Source organism: Nerophis lumbriciformis, linkage group LG39, assembly GCF_033978685.3.
Source record: "Nerophis lumbriciformis linkage group LG39, RoL_Nlum_v2.1, whole genome shotgun sequence".
Lineage (NCBI taxonomy): Eukaryota > Metazoa > Chordata > Actinopteri > Syngnathiformes > Syngnathidae > Nerophis > Nerophis lumbriciformis.
Window position 1 is genome coordinate 22,058,068 of NC_084586.2, and position 24,433 is coordinate 22,082,500.

At 30.9% G+C, this 24,433-nt stretch overlaps 1 protein-coding gene across 3 annotated transcripts in view; it reads right to left on the minus strand.

Moving 5' to 3' along the window:
- tanc2b (tetratricopeptide repeat, ankyrin repeat and coiled-coil containing 2b) overlaps positions 1-24,433 on the minus strand; it is a 335,698-nt gene that overhangs the window by 245,392 nt on the left and 65,873 nt on the right. For all 3 annotated transcript variants that reach the window (XM_061931928.1, XM_061931930.1, XM_061931929.1), the window contains exon 2: positions 7,244-7,352. In XM_061931928.1, coding sequence (XP_061787912.1) covers positions 7,244-7,310 — 67 coding nt within the window. In that variant the 5' untranslated portion in view covers positions 7,311-7,352. The remainder of the gene's footprint in view (positions 1-7,243; positions 7,353-24,433) is intronic.

Genomic DNA, 24,433 nt, shown 5'->3' on the forward strand with positions numbered 1-24,433 from the left:
AATCTTTGATTTTATTATTTCATTTGTATTTTTTAAATATATTTAATAACATATATTCAAAATAAAATGTATTGGTTTAATACATTTCCTGATTTAGAAAACGTATTAATTAGTTGGTGCCCGTCATTATTGATCAATTCTATATATTCTTTTATATTAATTTTTGATTTTATTTTTTGATTTATATTTTTTTATATATAATTTATAATTTATATTCAGATTAGTTTTTCTTAGAATTGATACCTTTATTGATGTAGAAAACTTATTAATTAGTTGGTGACCGTCATTATTGATTAATTCTATAAAAACAATGTGATTAGACTTTTAAAAATTAATCTTTATTTTTATTATTTCATTTGTATTTTTTAAATATATTTAATAATATATATTCAAAATAAAATGTATTGATTTAATACATTTCCTGATATAGAAAACGTATTAATTAGTTGGTAACCGTCATAATTGATCAATTCTATAAAAAACGTGTGTAACTTCATTAGACTTTTAAAAATTAATCTTTGATTTTATTATTTCATTTGTATTTTTTAAATATATGTAATAACATATATTCAAAATAAAATGTATTGGTTTAATACATTTCCTGATTTAGAAAATGTATTAATTAGTTGGTGACCGTCATTATTGATCAATTCTATATATTCTTTTATATTAATTTTTGATTTTATTTGTTGATTTATATTTTTTTATATATAATTTATAATATATATTCAGATTAGTTTTTCTTAGAATTGATACCTTTCCTGATGTAGAAAACGTATTAATTAGTTGGTGACCGTCATTATTGATCAATTCTATAAAAACAATGTGATTAGACTTTTAAAAATTAATCTTTGATTTTATTATTTCATTTGTATTTTTTAAATATATTTAATAATATATATTCAAAATAAAATGTATTGATTTAATACATTTCCTGATATAGAAAACGTATTAATTAGTTGGTAACCGTCATAATTGATCAATTCTATAAAAAACAACGTGTGTAACTTCATTAGACTTTTAAAAATTAATCTTTGATTTTATTATTTCATTTGTATTTTTTAAATATATTTAATAACATATATTCAAAATAAAATGTATTGGTTTAATACATTCCTCATTTAGAAAACGTATTAATTAGTTGGTGACCGTCATTATTGATCAATTCTATATATTCTTTTATATTAATTTTTGATTTTATTTGTTGATTTATATTTTTTTATATATATTTTATAATATATATTCAGATTCGTTTTTCTTAGGTTTGATACCTTTCCTGATGTAGAAAACGTATTAATTAGTTGGTGACCGTCATTATTGATCAATTCTATAAAAACAATGTGATTAGACTTTTAAAAATTAATCTTTGATTTTATTATTTCATTTGTATTTTTAAAATATATTTAATAATATATATTCAAAATAAAATGTATTGATTTAATACATTTCCTGATATAGAAAACGTATTAATTAGTTGGTAACCGTCATAATTGATCAATTCTATAAAAAACAACGTGTGTAACTTCATTAGACTTTTAAAAATTAATCTTTGATTTTATTATTTCATTTGTATTTTTTAAATATATTTAATAACATATATTCAAAATAAAATGTATTGGTTTAATACATTAACTGATTTAGAAAACGTATTAATTAGTTGGTGACCGTCATTATTGATCAATTCTATAAAAAACAACGTGTGTAACTTCATTAGACTTTTAAAAATTAATCTTTGATTTTATTATTTCATTTGTATTTTTTAAATATATTTAATAACATATATTCAAAATAAAATGTATTGGTTTAATACATTCCTGATTTAGAAAACGTATTAATTAGTTGGTGACCGTCATTATTGATCAATTCTATATATTCTTTTATATTAATTTTTGATTTTATTTTTTGATTTATATTTTATTATATATATTTTATAATATATATTCAGATTAGTTTTCCTTAGGTTTGATACCTTTCCTGATGTAGAAAACGTATTAATTAGTTGGTGACCGTCATTATTGATCAATTCTATATATTCTTTTATATTAATTTTTGATTTTATTTTTTGATTTATATTTTTTTATATATATTTTATAATATATATTCAGATTAGTTTTCCTTAGGTTTGATACCTTTCCTGATGTAGAAAACGTATTAATTAGTTGGTGACCGTCATTATTGATCAATTCTATAAAAACAATGTGATTAGACTTTTAAAAATGTATCTTTATTTTTATTATTTCATTTGTATTTTTAAATATATTTAATAATATATATTCAAAATAAAATGTATTGGTTTAATGCATTTCCTGATATAGAAAACGTATTAATTAGTTGGTAACCGTCATAATTGATCAATTCTATAAAAAACAACGTGTGTAACTTGATTAGACTTTGAAAAATTAATCTTTGATTTTATTATTTCATTTGTATTTTTTAAATGTATTTAATAACATATATTCAAAATAAAATGTATTGGTTTAATACATTCCTGATTTCGAAAACGTATTAATTAGTTGGTGACCGTCATTATTGATCAATTCTATATATTCTTTTATATAAATTTTTGATTTTATTTTTTGATTTATATTTTATTATGTATATTTTATAATATATATTCAGATTAATTTTCCTTAGGTTTGATACCTTTCCTGATGTAGAAAACGTATTAATTAGTTGGTAACCGTCATTATTGATCAATTCTATAAAAACAATATGATTAGACTTTTAAAAATTAATCTTTGATTTTATTATTTCATTTGTATTTTTAAAATATATTTAATAATATATATATACAAAATGAAATGTATTGATTTAATACATTTCCTGATATAGAAAACGTATTAATTAGTTGGTAACCGTCATAATTGATCAATTCTATAAAAAACAACGTGTGTAACTTGATTAGACTTTTAAAAATTAATCTTTGATTTTATTATTTCATTTGTATTTTTTAAATATATTTAATAACATATATTCAAAATAAAATGTATTGGTTTAATACATTTCCTGATTTAGAAAACGTATTAATCATTTGGTGCCCGTCATTATTGATCAATTCTATATATTCTTTTATATTAATTTTTTATTTTATTTTTTTATTTATATTTTATTATATATATTTTATAATATATATTCAGATTAGTTTTCCTTAGGTTTGATACCTTTCCTGATGTAGAAAACGTATTAATTAGTTGGTGACCGTCATTATTGATCAATTCTATAAAAACAATGTGATTAGACTTTTAAAAATGAATCTTTATTTTTATTATTTCATTTGTATTTTTAAATATATTTAATAATATATATTCCAAAAAATGTATTGATTTAATACATTTCCTGATATAGAAAACGTATTAATTAGTTGGTAACCGTCATAATTGATCAATTCTATAAAAAACAACGTGTGTAACTTCATTAGACTTTTAAAAATTAATCTTTGATTTTATTATTTCATTTGTATTTTTTAAATGTATTTAATAACATATATTCAAAATAAAATGTATTGGTTTAATACATTTCCTGATTTAGAAAACGTATTAATTAGTTGGTGCCCGTCATTATTGATCAATTCTATATATTCTTTTATATTAATTTTTGATTTTATTTGTTGATTTATATTTTTTTATATATATTTTATAATATATATTCAGATTAGTTTTTCTTAGGTTTGATACCTTTCCTGATGTAGAAAACTTATTAATTAGTTGGTGACCGTCATTATTGATCAATTCTATATATTCTTTTATATTACTTTTTGATTTTATTTTTTGATTTATATTTTTTTATATATAATTTATAATATATATTCAGATTAGTTTTTCTTAGAATTGATACCTTTCCTGATGTAGAAAACGTATTAATTAGTTGGTGACCGTCATTATTGATCAATTCTATAAAAACAATGTGATTAGACTTTTAAAAATTAATCTTTATTTTTATTATTTCATTTGTATTTTTAAATATATTTAATAATATGTATTCCAAAAAAAGGTATTGATTTAATACATTTCCTGATATAGAAAACGTATTAATTAGTTGGTAACCGTCATAATTGATCAATTCTATAAAAAACAACGTGTGTAACTTCATTAGACTTTTAAAAATTAATCTTTGATTTTATTATTTCATTTGTATTTTTTAAATATATTTAATAACATATATTCAAAATAAAATGTATTGGTTTAATACATTCCTGATTTAGAAAACGTATTAATTAGTTGGTGACCGTCATTATTGATCAATTCTATAAAAACAATGTGATTAGACTTTTAAAAATTAATCTTTGATTTTATTATTTCATTTGTATTTTAAAAAAATATTTAATAATATATATTCAAAATAAAATGTATTGATTTAATACATTTCCTGACATAGAACATTTGAACTTAAAAACCTCATCTTTCAATCAATTGCTGATCATCAGTATTGATCCATCTAAAACATGATTAGATTTTCAGAATAGATTTTTTTGAATTAATTTTATTTTGTATCGCTTTTTCAAACAAGTGGACTGGATGACGACTTGATATCCAACACAGCAATGGACCACTTATTGATCACTTATTGATCACTTGACAACGTATCATCAGATTGGGTGTGGACTCAGATGATAACAACTTGATGATCTCTAATTAGCTTCGTCCTCCGCCGTGCTAAATGAGCCATCAATTAGCGTGCTGTGGGGGGGAGGGGGTGGGCATCCCCCCCCCGTGTCTGATTGAAGTGAGTCACTGGGTCACGCCCCCTTAAAAATCTACTTCTTTTCTTCTTTCTGTCATCCAAAGCCATTCGTGCGTCTCGCTAATTAGTCTCATCAAGACTGGCCCACCTCTGCCACCCTTTTTGCTCTCAACACACCACACGGGCGCTAATTGGCCCGCCATGGCGCCCGTGCCCACCTGCCACTCACCCAAACTCGCTTTCTTTTTTCTTTTTTCGCTTCTCTTGATGGAACACTTTTCTGTCTGTCAGTCGTCAATACTTTTAGTCGTCAATAATTGTACCGCCTGCATTGATCCGTACGCCGATGCTGTTGATACCAAAAGTAGTACAAAGAATCACTCGATTCAATATTCCAACCCAGTGTGACTGTTCAAACTGTGCGTAACGTAGGGCTGGACGGTATACCGGTACTAGTATAGTACCGCCATACTAATGAATCATATTCGGTACTATACCGCCTCTAAAAATTGCTGGTTTTAGGAGCAGAGGAGCATGTTGGGCAGCGCACACACACAGAGTACTTACAAGCAGACACAGTGTGTAGACAGAAAAGGGAGAACGGACGATTTTGGTGTAAAAAGTAAAGATAAAGGTGAAGTTATAACACTGAAACACCCTCAGGAAGAGCTACTTCTAAATCACTAATCCTGGCCTCCATGATGACAAAGTAAGTTTCTTGCAAGTACATTACCACTGGAGGACGAGGAATAGCTAAACATGCTTCACTACACACCGTAGGAGGATACAATAGCTCACCTTAACTTATGACGGCATTCTTTTTGTATTGTTTCACTTTCACAAATTCCTCAGTAAAATTCACCAAAACGTCGCCGTGGCGTTATTGAGTCTGATTGGAAAGCTAGCTTGCGCAGCTAGTGGGTCCATGACCGTGACTTCTGTTTTGCTTAATCAGCCGTTTTACTGCCGTTTGGAAACAATTAATGTATGTAAATAAACATTTACAGAATATTTCTGTGTAAATAACTCAAAGTATATATATCTTTTTATTGTCTTTTTATTGTCTTTTTATTGGTATTTTATTGGCATTTTATTGACTTTTGATTGGCTTTTTTTTTTTTTATTGGCATTTTATTGACTTTTGATTGGCTTTTTATTGGTATTTTATTGGCATTTTATTGACATTTTATTGGCATTTTATTGGCTTTTTATTGGGATTTTATTGGCTTTTTATTGGCTATTTTTGCAATTTATTGGCATTTTATTGGGATTTTATTGGCATTTTATTGACATTTTATTAGTATTTCATAGGCTTTTTATTGGCTTTCTATTGGCATTTTATTGGCTTTCTATTAGCTTTTTATTGGCATTTTATTGGCTTTTAATTGAATTTTTATTGACTTTTTTGGCTTTTTATTGACATTTTATTGGCTTTTTATTGGCATTTTATTGGCTTTTTATTGGGATTTTATTGGCTTTTTATTGGCATTTTATTGGCTATTTTTGCAATTTATTGGCATTTTATTGGGATTTTATTGGCATTTTATTGACATTTTATTGGCTTTTTATTGGCATTTTATTGGCATTTTATTGGCTTTTTATTGGCATTTTATTGACTTTTGATTGGCTTTTTTACTTTCTATTGGCTTTTTTGACTTTTTATTGGCTTTTTATTGGCATTTTATGGCATTTTATTGGCATTTTATTGTTATTTCATTGGTATTTTATTGGCTTTTTATTGGCATTTTATTGACTTTTGATTGGCTTTTTTTACTTTCTATTGGCTTTTTTGGCTTTTTATTGGCTTTTTATTGGCTTTTTATTGACATTTTATTGGCTTTTTATTGGCATTTTATTGGCATTTTATTGGCATTTTATTGGCTTTTTATTAGCATTTTATTGACTTTTGATTGGCTTTTTTTACTTTCTATTGGCTTTTTATTGGCTTTTTATGGCATTTTATTGGCATTTTATTGTTATTTCATTGGTATTTTATTGGCTTTTTATTGGCATTTTATTGACTTTTGATTGGCTTTTTATTGGTATTTTATTGGCATTTTATTGTCTTTTTAATGGCATTTTATTGGCTTTTTGCAAGGAGAAAAAGAGTGGGAGAGCACTGGGAAAAGTAAGTCTTGAATCCGGATCAGCCCCAAAATGTCATCATTTGTTCATTATCCTATTTCCTGAAAAATAGGGGGAAATAACTTTGGAGCGATCTATAACGGAACAAAAAGAACATGGAAACATATTTTTTCTTCCAAAACTTAGTGGGTGTGGCTTATATAACGCTCTATAGTCCAGAAAATAGGATGATTTCTGAGCATGTTCGACAATAAAGTGATAGTAATGATAATTGTGATTATAATAGCGGTGATATCAAACCTTCATATTATTCCATCCCTATGATACACCGTATGCCGATACTGTCCAGCACTTCATTTTTGATACCGAGACATGCAGAAGTCTTCCCTCAAATGAATCCCGGAGGAAGACTTGAGAGATAATGTCGGTAAGAAGCCACTTCCTGTTCCAAAAATGGCGATACGGAGGGTAAACTCACCGCTGCTGCGACTCTTGCGGTTGGCCTTGCCCCCCGTCAGCAGCATCTTCAAGCTGTTCCTGAACATGGCGGCGCCGGACGGGTCGGAACCGAGCCGCACGGCCGACTGCTGGGGGGGGAAAAGGAAGAGAAAGGGCTTCAGTGTGCGTTCTGTAGGCCAGTGTTTTTCAACCACTGTGCCGCGACACACTAGTGTGCCGTGAGATACAGTCTGGTGTGCCGTGGGAGATGATCTAATTTCACCTATTTGGCTTAAAAATATTTTTTGCAAAGCAGTAATTATAGTCTGCAAATGATGTGTTGTTGTTGAGTAACCGTGTAATACTCTTCCATATCAGTAGGTGGCTGCCGGTAGCTAATTGATTTGTAGATGTCGGAAACAGCGGGAGGCAGTGTGCAGGTAAATTTGTGTTTATTGCTTAAACCAAAAATAAACAAAAGGTGAGTTCCCCTAAGAAAAGGCACTGAAGCTTAGGGAAGGCTATCCAGAACGAAACTAAAACTGAACTGGCTACAAAGTAAACAAAAACAGAATGCTGGACAACAGCAAAGACTTACTGTGGAGCAGAAAGCGTCCACAAAGTACATCTGAACATGACATGACAATCGACAATGTCCCCACTAAGAAGGATTAAAAACAACTGAAATATTCTTGATTGCTAAAACAAAGTAGATGTGGGAAATATCGCTCAAAGGAATACATGAAACTGCTACAGGAAAATACCAAAAAAAGAAAAAAAAAAGCCATCAAAATAGGAGCGCAAGACAAGAACTAAAACACTACACACAGGAAAACAGCAAAAAAAGTCAAAATAAGTCAGGGTGTGTGTCAGGTTCAAACACTGATGACATCTATTAAACAAGACTAGAAGCAAGGAATTAAACAGAGACAGAATTAAATTTGGCTCAATTGAGAGGAAAACATCTGGACTGTACTCTTTGTACAGTTCCACCACGCTCTGGCGAAAGATTGTACGCCTCTTTTATTTGGACTTTCCGTGATTACATGGCAACAGCTGTTTCTAAGGGATGGGGGGTCGTAAACAGCCATCGCCTTTGATTACAGAACAGTTCAATGGTTGTAAACAGTTCAAAGAAGAGGTCCCTGGAGGGGAGTCGGGTCCTGCTTCCTCTTCGCTTTGTAGATCTCGGGTCAAGACAATATCTTTCTGTTGATTACAATACATCAAAGAAACAGAACACCTTCATGTTGCTTCCCATCCTACACAGTAGAGTTTTACAAGCCTTCTTCTTGGTAGGTTCAAAGGCAGCTTTTGTCTTCTTGCAAGGGAACTCATGGCAACACAAAGTTTTGTGATAACTTAGATACAATTAATCCGACAGTGTGATGTGACAGGTGGTGACAGTACACCTACTTTGAGACAAGAGCTATATTGATGCATGCTTGGTTATGCTTTAAAGTCATATCTAATGACTTTTTACTGTCAACTGAGTTTCATTTTTTTAATGATTTCTGCTGGTGGTGTGCCTCCGCTTTTTTTCAACGCAGCACACACACACACGCACACACACACACACACACACACACACACACACACACACACACACACACACACACCAACACAAGTCAACCACACACCTTTATTCTTATAAATAGTTGTAATACTATTCATCATTATTATTGCTGTTATATTTATTTGTATTATTTAGTATTTTATTCTTATAATTAGTGTTAATAATATTTGTAAACATATTGACTACCGGTATGCTTTTTCTGGGATTTTTTTGGCTTTCTTTTCGTTTCGACCAGAGTCTCCGTCAAAAAGCCAAGGACGTGCGCCGTCAGCTAAGGAAAGAAACGCAGTTCTGGCTATAACAATAACAAAATCGCATAATTTCTTTTAAGACCTAATGAACCTCTTTGGAAGGTTTAGTCTTCTTTGTGTCATTTATAAAAATAAAAATAAAAGACAAAAAAAGCGATTTGTTTAACTATGTTTTATTTTTTTATTAATATTATTTATCATTATTAGAATTGTGTATATTATTTATTATTTTATTCTTATACTTAGTTTTGTTATTATTATTTTATATTTAGTTTAATTATCATTTATTATTACTATTATATTTATTTATTGTATTATTTATTATTTTAACCCTATAATTAGTTATTATTTTATTTGTATAATTAGTTTTATTATTTTAACTATTATATTTATGTAAATTATTATTTTATTCTATAATTATTTTTCTTATTTCTTATTTTATTTTTATAATTCGTTTTATTATTATTACTGTAATAATTATTTTGATCATATTATGTATTATTTTATTCTTATAATTAGTTTGATTAATTATATCATTTTATTTTTATTAGTTGTAATAGTATGTATTATTATTATTGCTGTTATATTTATTGTTATTATTGTTATTTATTATTTTATTCTTATACTTAGCTTTACTATTATTATTTTATAATTAGTTGTATAATTATTTAGTATTACTATTTTATTTATTTATTGTATTATTATTTAATTCTTATAATTAGTTGTATTATTTATTATTATTTTATCTTTATAATTAGTTGTATTATTATTTATTAATATTATATGTATTTATATGATTATTTGTTGTATTCTATAATTATTTGTGTTATTTATTATTTTATTTTTATAATTTGTTTTATTTTTGTATTATTATTACTGTTATATTTATTTTAATTATTCATTATTGTATTCTTATAATTATTTGTAGTATTAAATATTATTATTTTATTGTTATAATTAGTTGTAATACTACTTATCATTATGATTGCAGTTATATTTATTTGTATTATTGTTAGTTAATATTTTATTCTTATAATTAGTGTTAATATTGTTTGTAAAAACATTAATTATGCTTTTTCAGAAAATTTTTTTGCTTACTTTTTGTTTCGCCCTGTAAAAATGTCAAGCACATGCGGCATGGTCAATTATGTCAGGGATGAAAGTGGTGCACATTTCATGCTGTGACCGCCACAATGCATTGTGGGGGAAAGCGAGCAATAAGCGGCAAGTGCATGAATCAAAAGTCTGGACTGCAGGTTGTCCAGGAAAGTACCCGCACTCTTTTTTACAAAGCCACGCTGTTGTAACACGTGCTGAATGTGGCTTGGCATTGTTTTGCTGAAATAAGCAGGGGCGTCCATGAAAAAGACAGCACTTAGATGGCAGCATATGTTGTTCCAAAACCTGTATGTACCTTTCAGCATTAATGGTGCCTTCACAGATGTGTAAGTTACCCATGTCTTGGGCACTAATGCACCCCCATACCATCACACATGCTGGCTTTTGAACTTTGCGTCGATAACAGTCTGGATGGTTCGCTTCTCCTTTGGTCCGGATGACACAATGTCGAATATTTCCAAAAACAATTTGAAATGTGGACTCGTCAGATCACAGAACACTTTTCCACTTTGCATGAGTCCATCTTAGATGATCTCGGGCCCAGAGAAGCCGGCGGCGTTTCTGGGTGTTGTTGATAAATGGCTTTCGCTTTGCATAGTAGAGCTTTAACTTGCACTTACAAATCATTGTATTCCGTTTATATTTACATCTAACACAATTTCCCAACTCATATGGAAACAGGGTTTGTAATAAGAATAATGAAGCTAACAAGGACGAGTGCACCAGGAGTCGTGTGAGTTGCTGACAGGATGGCGAGGAAGTGAACCTTCTTGACGTGCTAGATGGCGAGAGAGAGAGAGAGCGAGGGAGTGCAAGCCTCGCTCAATCTGACCCCGTCGGTGTTCCGGCCGAGCGCAGGGAAGCCAAGAAGCAGCGTGATGGCCAGCAGACGTGCGGAAGCGGAAGCAAACCATCTCAGGCGCTTCCAGCTCAGCTCGGCTGAAAATGCACTTTGAGGGGCGTTCGACCATACAACCACCAACACACACACACACACACACACACACGTACACGTACACGTATATACATATACATACACTAAGAAATGTTCTACTGTACTAGTACTGCATCTATTAATTTGATGGTGACTCATCTGTGGGCTCGTTGACTGCAAAATAATCCACCATGGGGGCCAAAGAAAGTTTCAAGTGCGAGAACTTTGATAAAGAAGGTGAGTCACCCAGAGCCATTTCGTACTAGTGGGTCATTAGGGTTCAACTGACTACTGGTCATGCCCCCTGCAGCGGCCCGGGGACCATTTCTGGCCACTTTTATTGGGATTTTATTGGCATTTTATTGGCTTTTTTCTGCAATTTTTTTGGCATTTTATTGAGACTTTATTAGCATTTTATTGACATTTTATTGGTATTCTATAGGCTTTTTGTTGGCTTTCTATAGGCATTTTATTGGCGTTTTATTGGCTTTTTATTGGTATTTTTTGGGGTATTTATTGACATTTTATTGGCATTTTATTGACTTTTGATTGGCTTTTTATTGGCATTTTATTGGCATTTTATTGTTATTTTATTCGTATTTTATTGGCTTTTTATTGGCATTTTATTGACTTTTGATTGGCTTTTTATTGGTATTTTATTGTCTTTCTATAGGCATTTTATTGGCTTTTTTATTGGCTTTTTATTGGCTTTTTATTGGTATTTTTGGGGGTATTTATTGGCATTTTATTGGCATTTTATTGACTTTTGATTGGCTTTTTATTGGCATTTTATTGGCTTTTTATTGGCTTTTTATTGGCTTTTTATTGGCATTTTATTGGCATTTTATTGCCATTTTATTGTTATTTTATTCGTATTTTATTGGCTTTTTATTGACTTTTGATTGGCTTTTTATTGGTATTTTATTGTCTTTCTATTGGCTTTTTATTTGCTTTTTTATTGCAATTGCAATTTATTGGCATTTTATTAATATTTTATTGGTATTTTATTGGTATTTTGTAGGCTTTTTATTGGCTTTCTATTGGCATTTTATTGTCTTTCTTTGGCTTTTTATTGGCATTTTATTGGCTTCTTATTGACTTTTTATTGACTTTTTATTGACTTTTTATTGGCTTTTTATTGGCCTCTATTGGCATTTTATTGGCTTTTTATTTGCATTTTATTGGCTTTTTATTGTTAATTTGTTGGTATTGTATTGACTTTTTATTGACTTTTGATTGGCTTTTTATTGGCATTTTATTGACTTTTAATTGGCTTTTTATTGGCATTTTATTGGCATTTTATTGGCATTTTATTCGTATTTTATTGGCTTTTTATTGTTTTTTTATTGGCATTTTATTGGCAATTTATTGGCATTTTATTGACTTTTAATTGGCTTTTTATTGGCATTGTATTGTTATTTTATTCGTATTTTATTGGCTTTTTATTGTTTTTTTATTGGCATTTTATTGGCAATTTATTGGCATTTTATTGGCTTTTTATTGGCATTTTATTGACTTTTGATTGGATTTTTCTTGGTATTTTATTGGCATTTTATTGGCTTTTTGCAATGAGAAAAAGAGTGGGAAAACACAGGCCTTGGCCAGGACCTGTCTGGGTAAAGTAAGTCTTGAATCCGGATCAGCCCCAAAATGTCATCATTTGTTCATTATCCCATTTCCTGAAAAATAGGGGAAATAACTTTGGAGCGATCGATAACGGAACAAAAAGAACATGATAACACAAATTTAAATTACATATTATAAAAATATGTTTGGTCACCTTTATTTTATTGCTGTAATAATTATTCTAATCTTTATTGTAATTGCTTAATTTACCTTAGGAAGGGAATTCATTCATTTGGCCCAAACAACGCACATAAAACGATATCAACATATGTAACGCATATCAATGAAAAATGTGTTTGATCAGACAAAAGTAGCAAAGCCAGGTTGGTTGCATGAACAAAGACACTCGCTCTCTGGTAACCTAGCAACGCAGGAAGTGATCACTAATCAGTGGGAGTGACACGCTGACAGCCAATCAGGTGACAGTATCAACTATCAAGTTTGGTTGATTCTTTGCATGGAGTGAGAAGAGAAAGTCAACATGAAGAAATTGTGCTTAAAAGAGGAAAAGTACATTTGGGGGATTTTTTTTCAAAGGGACCGTAGTCAGACCAATGTGGTCTGTAAATGATGCAAGGCAAGACCGCTGATACCACACCACCTTAGCTGCGCTCACCCTTTAGAGCACAGCTGTAACTTCCTGCCACTAAACCTGCAGAAAATAGTTCTTCTCAGGTTTTTATGTTTACATTTTCACACTATTTTCTCACACTTTATGAAGCATTTCTTACATATTCCTTCATTTTAAGAGATTATAGTTAAGTGTTCAATGTGATTTGACTATTTTGTTGACATTGTTTGTTTTCCATGTTTGTGTTGACATTTCCTTTCTGCCTTGATAGCTGAGGGATTATAATCAGAGTATGTCACATTTGAAGTTAAATAAATTTTTCTCCTGCTCCTTATTTTCCATAGGTCATAAAAATACCTATAATTATCGATATATAAAACACTTATATCGTGATACAGTTTTCACTTGTCATATTTTGAGTATTTGGAACAGATTAATTGGATTTAAAAGATTTCTTATGGGAAAAATTGCTTCAGTTTTCGCCCAATTTGGTCTTTGTGGGAGCTTTTAGAAAGGATTATTAAGAAAAACTGACTGTAATGCTTTAGTTCTACATTTGATTATTACGACATCTTAAGTCTTGCTCATATTGCAGCCTGCGTTGGTTTTTTAACAAAATAAAAGACATGAAAGGTCTGGTCCATCCTTGAATTAGGGATCTTATTTACAATCAATACAGCATCCTTTAATGGGCCGAGCATGGCAAAGGCCACATTAGGATGGGATTTATCTCCCGTTACCCTGCGGCCTTCAGATGAAAGCTCATCTGAGAGGAAAGAGCTCAGTATGAGCCAGGACTGCTTTTCCCGTGGGAATGCTTTCACCGCAACACCAGAGACAGGAAATTGTCTTTTGTTTTTGAAAGCAAAATCAGATTTTAGGGCGAACAAGCGAGGAAATAAAGATGTTTTTTCGTCGGGTGACTGACATGTGATGATGTCGTCCTCGCATCACTAAGCCTTGGTCTCAAGATGGCCGCCTAACAGTCCTCTATGGCTGCACAAAATAATTCTCAATTTAATACAAACACTTTTTTAATACCATTGGGTGCACGTTCTGTGATGAACTACATTCCTCCATGGCGTAGATAACAGCTCTAATAAATGTCTATATGACTTAAATATATATAAAATTGCTGCAGTTCAGCTAAATGTGTTGCTTTTCTGACATGGACTTGTTTCTTCAGCATAGTCCACACCTTTAAGTCAGGACTTTGGGAAGGCCATTCTAAAACCGTCATTCTAGCCTGATTTAGCCATTCCTTTACCACTTTTGAGGTGTGTTTGGATTCATTGTCCACAGAACTTTCCTCCAGAAGGTCTTATCTTTGTCCATGTGATGTCAGATGATACAAAAATGGAGCTATTTGGCCACAATACCCAGCAATATGTTTGGAGGAGAAAAGGTCCCAGGAACACCAAGCCTACCGTCAAGCATGGTGGTGGTAGTATTATGCTCTGGGCCTGTTTTGCTGCCAATGGAACTGCTGCTTTAAATGGGACAATGAAAAAGGAGGATTAGCTCCAAATTGTTCAGGACAAGCTAAAATCATCAGCCCGGAGGTTGGGTCTTGGGCGCAGTTGGGTGTTCCAACAGGACAATTAGACTTAGACTTAGACTCTTCAGATAAGAACGAAATTTTGTTGCATTAGTGGCAGGGGACTTTAATCACACTAACATGAAAACTGTGTTCCCCCATTTCCATCAATATGTGAATTTTGCAACCAGGGGTGGAAGCACGCTGGACATGGTGTACAGCAATATTAAGCACGCGTTAAAAGCTGCACGCTGGACATGGTGTACAGCAATATTAAGCACGCGTTAAAAGCTGCACTCTGGACATGGTGTACAGCAATATTAAGCACTGTCACACCGCGGTGAGGGATGTCTTGTCTTGGTTTTTTCTGTCTTGTGATGTGCATGTTTTAGTTTGAAAAGTAACTCTCCTCTCGTTTCAGGTCACTTGCCCTTCCTTTTGTGTCATCAGTCTGACGTCATCCCGATTCCCTAATTGTTTCCACCTGTTCCCTATTACCCTCATGTGTCTTATAAGCCCACTCCTTCCTTTGTTCTGTGCCAGATTGTTTCGTTTATTCGTGCTCTCTAGCATCCATGCCCATGTCCATGCCTTGTCTTGCCTTGCCTCGTCTTGTGCTTATGTTCTTTGATTCTGAATCCCTTCGTTGCTATTTTGAGTTTTCCTTTCTTCCTCCTCAGCAGAGTGATTTTTTGTTATTTAGTTTATTCAGCCGAAGTGGTAAGTTTCAGTTATTTTTCATTCTTTCCTCACATTTTTGAGTGACAATTTTTGTTAATACTTTATTAGATTAGATAGTATAGAATTTTTCATAGTTGTTGTTTCTTCCTCCTGTTGGAGCGTTTTTTGTTTATACATTTTATAGCATATATTAATTATAGTTCGTCTTTGCTTTTGTGTTTTCCTCCGTTCGGAGCGAATTTTGGTTGTTCCTATTTTTTGGAACCTTTTTTGCCGGATAGTTTTTGGATAAAATAGATATTGTAATCCTTGACTTTGGAGGTGAAAAGGAAGCTGTCAAAATAAAAGCCTGTCTAAGTTCCCTACTCTGCATCTGAGTCATATCCTTTTACCAAGCCTTGACAAGCACGCGTTAAAAGCTGCATGCTGGACATGGTGTACAGCAATATTAAGCACGTGTTAAAAGCTGCACGCTGGACATGGTGTACAGCAATATTAAACACGCGTTTAAAGCTGCACCCCGCCCCCACCACGGCTCCTCAGACCATCTATCTGTGATGCTAATTCCCGCATACAAGCCACTGCTGATCAGAACGCAAGCTACAGTCAAACAGGTGACCACAATGACCCCAAACACACCTCAAAAGTGGTAAAGGAATGGCTAAATCAGGCTAGAATGAAGGTTTTAGAATGGCCTTCCCAAAGTCCTGACTTATAGGTGTGGACAATGCTGAAGAAACAAGTCCATGTCAGAAAACCAACCAAATGTAGCTGAACTGCAGCAATTTAGTGGTCAAGTGGTCAAGCAGAAGCTAGCAAAAGCGCCTTATTGCAGGTAAACTTGCCAAGGGACATGTAAGCAAATATTAACATTGCGGTATGTATACTTTTGACTTTTGCTCACATTTTCAGTAGAGCCATAATAAATTCATAAAAGAAGCAAACGTACACAAAAAGAAGCACCAATAGGTTAGAAAAGTTGCTTTTTAGCAAATAGAGGGAAGTAAGACTGGGTCCAGTCTGCTGACACATGAGAAGTCATGTCAGCCCACCATCTGTCACCAACAGACCTACAAACACACTTTTGGCCAAGGTGTCAGGTTCCTCTGTGAGGGGGGGGGGGGGGGCACTGACACATGTGTTCACACACACACACACACACACACACACACACACACACACACACACACACACACATGCGTGTCACAACATTAGGTACACCTCAACAATGTGAAACACTCCCTTCACAAGAACATCTTGCTTTGTTTACATCAAAGGTTCAGCTTGGAAATGAAAACGAAACCGTTTTGATTGACAGGTGTTCCTCATGTTACACCCCGCTCTCATGAATTATCAATACTCAACCAATCAGAAACTGCCTGTGTACGCGGTGGAAGAACACGTATTCGCAGGTACTAGTATAGTGAATCATATTCAGTACTATACCACCTCTGAAAAGTACCACTTTAATAATAGGTTTATAAATGACACGATATGTTACTGCAGACTAATTAGGAGTCTTTGTTTGTTTACTTACTACTAAGAGACAAGTTGTCTAGTATGTTCACTATTTTATTTAAGGACTAAATGACAATAATAAACATATGTTTCATGTACACTAACATTTTTTGTTCAAATAAAGACAATAATGACATTTTTTTTGGTCCCCTTTATTTAGAAAAGTACTGAAATACATTCTGGTACCGGTACCAAAATATTGGTATGGGGACAACCCTAGCGTAATGTTAAAGTGGCCATAAATATTAAATATACTTGGTAAATAAATTGTTTTTAACGATTACTAAGGCCTACTATGCTACTGTATCCAAATGGGGGTACTTGGGCGTACTATTTCCCGACCGATTTGAAAAATTCCAACACCAACTATTCAGAACATTCAACTTTTAACATTTTACAACATTTTCCCGAAATTCCCATTAAAAAGAAAGTGAAATTTTTCCAAGTTCCACAATCCTCACATTTTGTCTAGTATGTTCACTATTTTATTTAAGGACTAAATTGCAATACTAAACATATGTTTCATGTACCCTAAGATTTTTTGTTAAAGTAAAGACAGTAATGACATTTTTTTGTGGTCCCCTTTATTTAGAAAAGTATCGGAAAGTATCGAGATACATTTTGGTGCCGGTACCAAAATATTGGTATCGGGACAACCCTAGTTGGTTTTGCATATAATTGCAAAACAAAACATCAGATAATATGTCCTTATACCATAACAGCATAATAATACCCTATGTTGAAGCACAGTACGTCTGACTATGGTCGCCATAGTGAGACGATCCATCAAGCGGTGTGCCTTCATAGACTATCAAAGTCGTACTAAAACATTTTGACAGATTTTTGAGCGCCGTGTGTAATGTTCTGTATTCTCAATGGAACATTTAACATTGCTGTTGTTTTCTGGCATCATCTTGCAGTCCACACGTATCTCTTATGTGTGACTGCCGTCTACTGGTCACACTTATCATTACATCATGTACCAAATAAAATCTACTGATGAATGAAAAGTGAATAGAAATCATGACAAGGTTACCCTCGTGCCGTGCCGGGCGACAATAACTGAACATTTTACTGTAAAAAAAAAAGTGCAACTGTTTAATGTGCTGTAAAACAACAGCAGTGGATTTTACAGTAAAAAAAAAAAAGTCAGCTCACTAATTTAATTTTAATTTAATTGTAAAAACAAAAGTGGCAACTATTTTACATTTATAAAACTGCATGGTGTAAACAACAATTGTAGATTGAAGAAAAAAACAAAAACTTGCAGCTCAGTCGCTACAATTTTACATTAGAAATAACTGTGGTACTCATTTTCCATTTACAGTAATGCACTGTAAACACATCGACTAGATTTTATGATAAAATCGGGCAAGTTCAGATTTACGGATTTTACGATAAAAATAAAAGTAGTACCGATTTTCCATTTACAGTAATCCACTGTAAAAACATTGACTGTAGATTTTACGATAAAGTGAGGCAAGTTCAGTTTTACGAATTTTACAATAAAAATAAAAGTAGTACTGATTTTCCATTTACAGTCATGCACTGTAAACACATCAACTGTAGATTATACAATAAACACAAGCAGTTCAGTTTTACTAATTTTACCACAAAAATAAAAGTACCACCGATTTTCAATTTACAGTAATCCACTGTAAAAACATCAAATGTAGATTTCACGAGAAAAACAAGCTGTTCAGTTTTACGAACTTTATGATAAAAATAAAAGTAGCACCGATTTTCCATTTACAGTAATTAATGCACTGTAAAACATCGAATGTAGATTTCACGATAAAAACAAGCTGTTCAGTTTTACGAACTTTACGATAAAAATAAAAGCAGTACCGATTTTCCATTTACAGTAATTAATCCACTGTGAAAATATCGAATGTAGATTTTACGATAAAAACAAGCTGTTCAGTTTTACTAATTTTACGATAAAAATAAAAGTAGTACTGATTTTCCATTTACAGTAATGCACTGTAAAAACATCGACTATAGATTTTACGATAAAAACGGGCAAGTTTAGTTTTACGAATTTTACGATAAAAATAAATGTAGTACCGATTTTCCATTTACAGTAATTAATCCACTGTAAAAACATCGAATGTAGATTTTACGATAAAAACAAGCTGTTCAGTTTTACGAATTTTACGATAAAAATAAAAGTAGTACCGATTTTCCATTTACAGTAATGCACTGTAAAAACATCGACTATAGATTTTACGATAAAAACGGGCAAGTTTAGTTTTACGAATTTTACGATAAAAATAAAAGTAGTACCGATTTTCCATTTACAGTAATTAATCCACTGTAAAAACATCGAATGTAGATTTTACGATAAAAACAAGCTGTTCAGTTTTACTAATTTTACGATAAAAATAAAAGTAGTACTGATTTTCCATTTACAGTAATGCACTGTAAAAATATCGACTATAGATTTTACGATAAAAACGGGCAAGTTTAGTTTTACGAATTTTACGATAAAAATAAAAGTAGCACCGATTTTCCATTTACAGTAATTAATGCACTGTAAAAACATTGACTGTAGATTTTACGATAAAAACAAGCTGTTCAGTTTTACGAACTTTACGATAAAAATAAAAGTAGTACCGATTTTCCATTTACAGTAATGCACTGTAAAAACATCGACTGTAGATTTTACGATAAAAACGGGCAAGTTCAGTTTTACGAATTTTACGATAAAAATAAAAGTCGGACCGATTTTACATTTACAGTAATTAATGCACTGTAAAAACATTGAATGTAGATTTTACGATAAAAACAAGCTGTTCAGTTTTACAAACTTTACGATAAAAATAAAAGTAGTACCGATTTTCCATTTACAGTAATGCACTGTAAAAACATCGACTGTAGATTTTACGATAAAAACGGGCAAGTTCAGTTTTACGAATTTCATGATAAAAATAAAAGTAGTACCGATTTTCCATTTACAGTAATTAATGCACTGTAAAAACATTGAATGTAGATTTTACGATAAAAACAAGCTGTTCAGTTTTACTAATTTTACGATAAAAATAAAAGTAGTACTGATTTTCCATTTACAGTAATGCACTGTAAACACATCAACTGTAGATTATACAATAAACACAAGCAGTTCAGTTTGACTAATTTTACCACAAAAATAAAAGTACCACCGATATTCAATTTACAGTAATCCACTGTAAAAACATCAAATGTAGATTTCACGAGAAAAACACGCTGTTCAGTTTTACGAACTTTATGATAAAAATAAAAGTAGCACCGATTTTCCATTTACAGTAATTAATGCACTGTAAAAACATCAAATGTAGATTTCACGATAAAAACAAGCTGTTCAGTTTTACGAACTTTACAATAAAAATAAAAGCAGTACCAATTTTCCATTTACAGTAATTAATCCACTGTACAAACATCGAATGTAGATTTTACGATAAAAACAAGCTGTTCAGTTTTACTAATTTTACGATAAAAATAAAAGTAGTACTGATTTTCCATTTACAGTAATGCACTGTAAAAATATCGACTATAGATTTTACGATAAAAACGGGCAAGTTTAGTTTTACGAATTTTACGATAAAAATAAAAGAAGCACCGATTTTCCATTTACAGTAATTAATGCACTGTAAAAACATCGACTGTAGATTTTACGATAAAAACAAGCTGTTCAGTTTTACGAACTTTACGATAAAAATAAAAGTAGTACCGATTTTCCATTTACAGTAATGCACTGTAAAAACATCGACTGTAGATTTTACGATAAAAACGGGCAAGTTCAGTTTTACGAATTTTACGATAAAAATAAAAGTCGTACCGATTTTACATTTACAGTAATTAATGCACTGTAAAAACATCGAATGTAGATTTTACGATAAAAACAAGCTGTTCAGTTTTACGAACTTTACGATAAAAATAAAAGTAGTACCGATTTTCCATTTACAGTAATGCACTGTAAAAACATCGACTGTAGATTTTACGATAAAAACGGGCATGTTCAGTTTTACGAATTTCATGATAAAAATAAAAGTAGTACCGATTTTCCATTTACAGTAATTAATGCACTGTAAAAACATTGAATGTAGATTTTACGATAAAAACAAGCTGTTCAGTTTTACTCATTTTACGATAAAAATAAAAGTAGTACTGATTTTCCATTTACAGTAATGCACTGTAAACACATCAACTGTAGATTATACAATAAACACAAGCAGTTCAGTTTTACTAATTTTACCACAAAAATAAAAGTAGCACCGATTTTCATTTTTACAGTAATCCACTGTAAAAACATCAACTGTAGATTTTATGATAAAAACAAGCAGTTCAGTTTTACGAATTTTACGATAAAATTAAAAGTAGCACCGATTTTCTTCTTACAGTAATTAATGCACTGTAAAAACATTGAATGTAGATTTCACGATAAAAACAAGCTTTTCAGTTTTACGAACTTTACGATAAAAATAAAAGCAGTACTGATTTCCCATTTACAATAATGCACTGTAAAAACATCGACTGTAGATTTTACGATAAAAACGGACAAGTTCAGTTTTTACGAATTTCATGATAAAAATAAAAGTAGTACCGATTTTCCATTTACAGTAATTAATGCACTGTAAAAACATCGAATGTAGATTTTACGATAAAAACAAGCTGTTCAAATTTTACGATAAGCAGTACCGATTTTCTATTTACAGTAATGCACTGTAAAAACATCGACTGTAGATTTTACGATAAAAACGGGCAAGTTCAGTTTTACGAATTTTACGATAAAAATAAGTCGTACTGATTTTACATTTACAGTAATTAATGCACTGTAAAAACATCGAATGTAGATTTTACGATAAAAACAAGCTGTTCAGTTTTACTAATTTTACGATGAAAATAAAAGTAGTACTGATTTTCCATTTACAGTAATGCACTGTAAAAACATCGACTATAGATTTTACGATAAAAACGGGAAAGTTTAGTTTTACTAATTTTACGATAAAAGTAAAAGTAGTACCGATTTTCCATTTACAGTAATTAATCCACTGTAAAAACATCGAATGTAGATTTTACGATAAAAACAAGCTGTTCAGTTTCACGGATTTTACGATAAAAATAAAAGCAGTACCGATTTTCCATTTACAGTAATGCACTGTAAAAACATCGACTGTAGATTTTACGATAAAAACGGGCAAGTTCAGTTTTACGAATTTTACGAAAAAAATAAAAGTCGTACCGATTTTACATTTACAGTAATTAATGCACTGTAAAAACATTGAATGTAGATTTCACGATAAAAACAAGCTGTTCAGTTTTACGAACTTTACGATAAAAATAAAAGTAGAACTGATTTTCCATTTACAGTAATGCACTGTAAAAACATCGACTGTAGATTTTACGATAAAAACGGGCAAGTTCAGTTTTACGAATTTCATGATAAAAATAAAAGTAGCACCGATTGTACATTTACAGTAATTAATACACTGTAAAAACAATGAATGTAGATTTCACGATAAAAACAAGCTGTTCAGTTTTACAAACTTTACGATAAAAATAAAAGTAGTACTGATTTTCCATTTACAGTAATCCACTGTAAACACATCAACTGTAGATTATACAATAAAAACAAGCAGTTCAGTTTGACTAATTTTACTACAAAAATAAAAGTAGCACCGATTTTCAATTTACAGTAATCCACTGTAAAAACATCAACTGTAGATTTTATGATAAAATCAAGCAGTTCAGTTTAACGAATTTTACGATAAAATTAAAAGTAGCACCAATTTTCCATTTACAGTAATTAATGCACTGTAAAGACATCAAATGTAGATTTCACGATAAAAACAAGCTGTTCAGTTTTACGAACTTTACGATAAAAACAAAAGTAGTACTGATTTTCCATTTACAGTAATGCACTGTAAAAACATTGACTGTAGATTTTACGATAAAAACGGGCAAGTACAGTTTTACGAATTTTACGATAAAAATAAAAGTAGTACCGATTTTCCATTTACAGTAATCCACTGTAAAAACATCGAATGTAGATTTTACGATAAAAACGGGCAAGTTCAGTTTTACGAATTTCATGATAAACATAAAAGTAGTACCGATTTTACATTTACAGTAATGAATGCACTGTAAAAACATTGAATTTAGATTTTACGATAAAAACAAGCTGTTCAGTTTTACTAATTTTACGATAAAAATAAAAGTAGTACTGATTTTCCATTTACAGTAATGCACTGTAAAAATATCGACTATAGATTTTACGATAAAAACGGGCAAGTTTAGTTTTACGGTAAAAATAAAAGTAGTACCGATTTTCCATTTAAAGTACTTAATCCACTGTAAAAACATAGAATGCAGATTTTACGATAAAAACAAGCTGTTCAGTTTTACTAATTTTACGATAAAAATAAAAGTAGTACTGATTCTCCATTTACAGTAATGCACTGTAAAAATATCGACTATAGATTTTACGATAAAAACGGGCAAGTTTAGTTTTACGGTAAAAATAAAAGTAGTACCGATTTTCTATTTACAGTAATGCACTGTAAAAACTTAGACTGTAGATTTTACGATAAAAATGGGCAAGTACAGTTTTACGAATTTTACGATAAAAATAAAAGTAGTACCGATTTTACATTTACAGTAATTAATGCACTGTAAAAACATTGAATGTAGATTTTACGATAAAAACAAGCTGCTCAGTTTTAATAATTTTACGATAAAAATAAAAGTAGTACTGATTTTCCATTTACAGTAATGCACTGTAAAAACATCGACTATAAATTTTACGATAAAAATGGGCAAGTTTAGTTTTACGAATTTTACGATAAAAATAAAAGTAGTACCGATTTTCCATTTACAGTAATTAATCCACTGTAAATCATCGAATGTAGATTTTACAATAAAAACAAGCTGTTCAGTTTTACGAATTTTACGAAAAAAATAAAAACAGTACCGATTTTCCATTTACAGTAATGCACTGTAAAAACATCGACTATAGATTTTACGATAAAAACGGGCAAGTTTAGTTGTACGAATTTTACGATAAAAATAAAAGAAGCACCGATTTTCCATTTACAGTAATTAATGCACTGTAAAAACATCGAATGTAGATTTTACAATAAAAACAAGCTGTTCAGTTTTACGAATTTTACGATAAAAATAAAAGCAGTACCGATTTTCCATTTACAGTAATGCACTGTAAAAACATCGACTGTAGATTTTACGATAAAAACGAGCAAGTACAGTTTTACGGATTTTACGTTAAAAATAAAAGTTGTACCGATTTTGCATTTACAGTAATTAATGCACTGTAAAAACATTGACTGTAGATTTTACGATAAAAACAAGCAGTTCAGTTTTAATAATTTTACTACAAAAATAAAAGTAGCACCGATTTTCCATTTACAGTAATTAATCCACC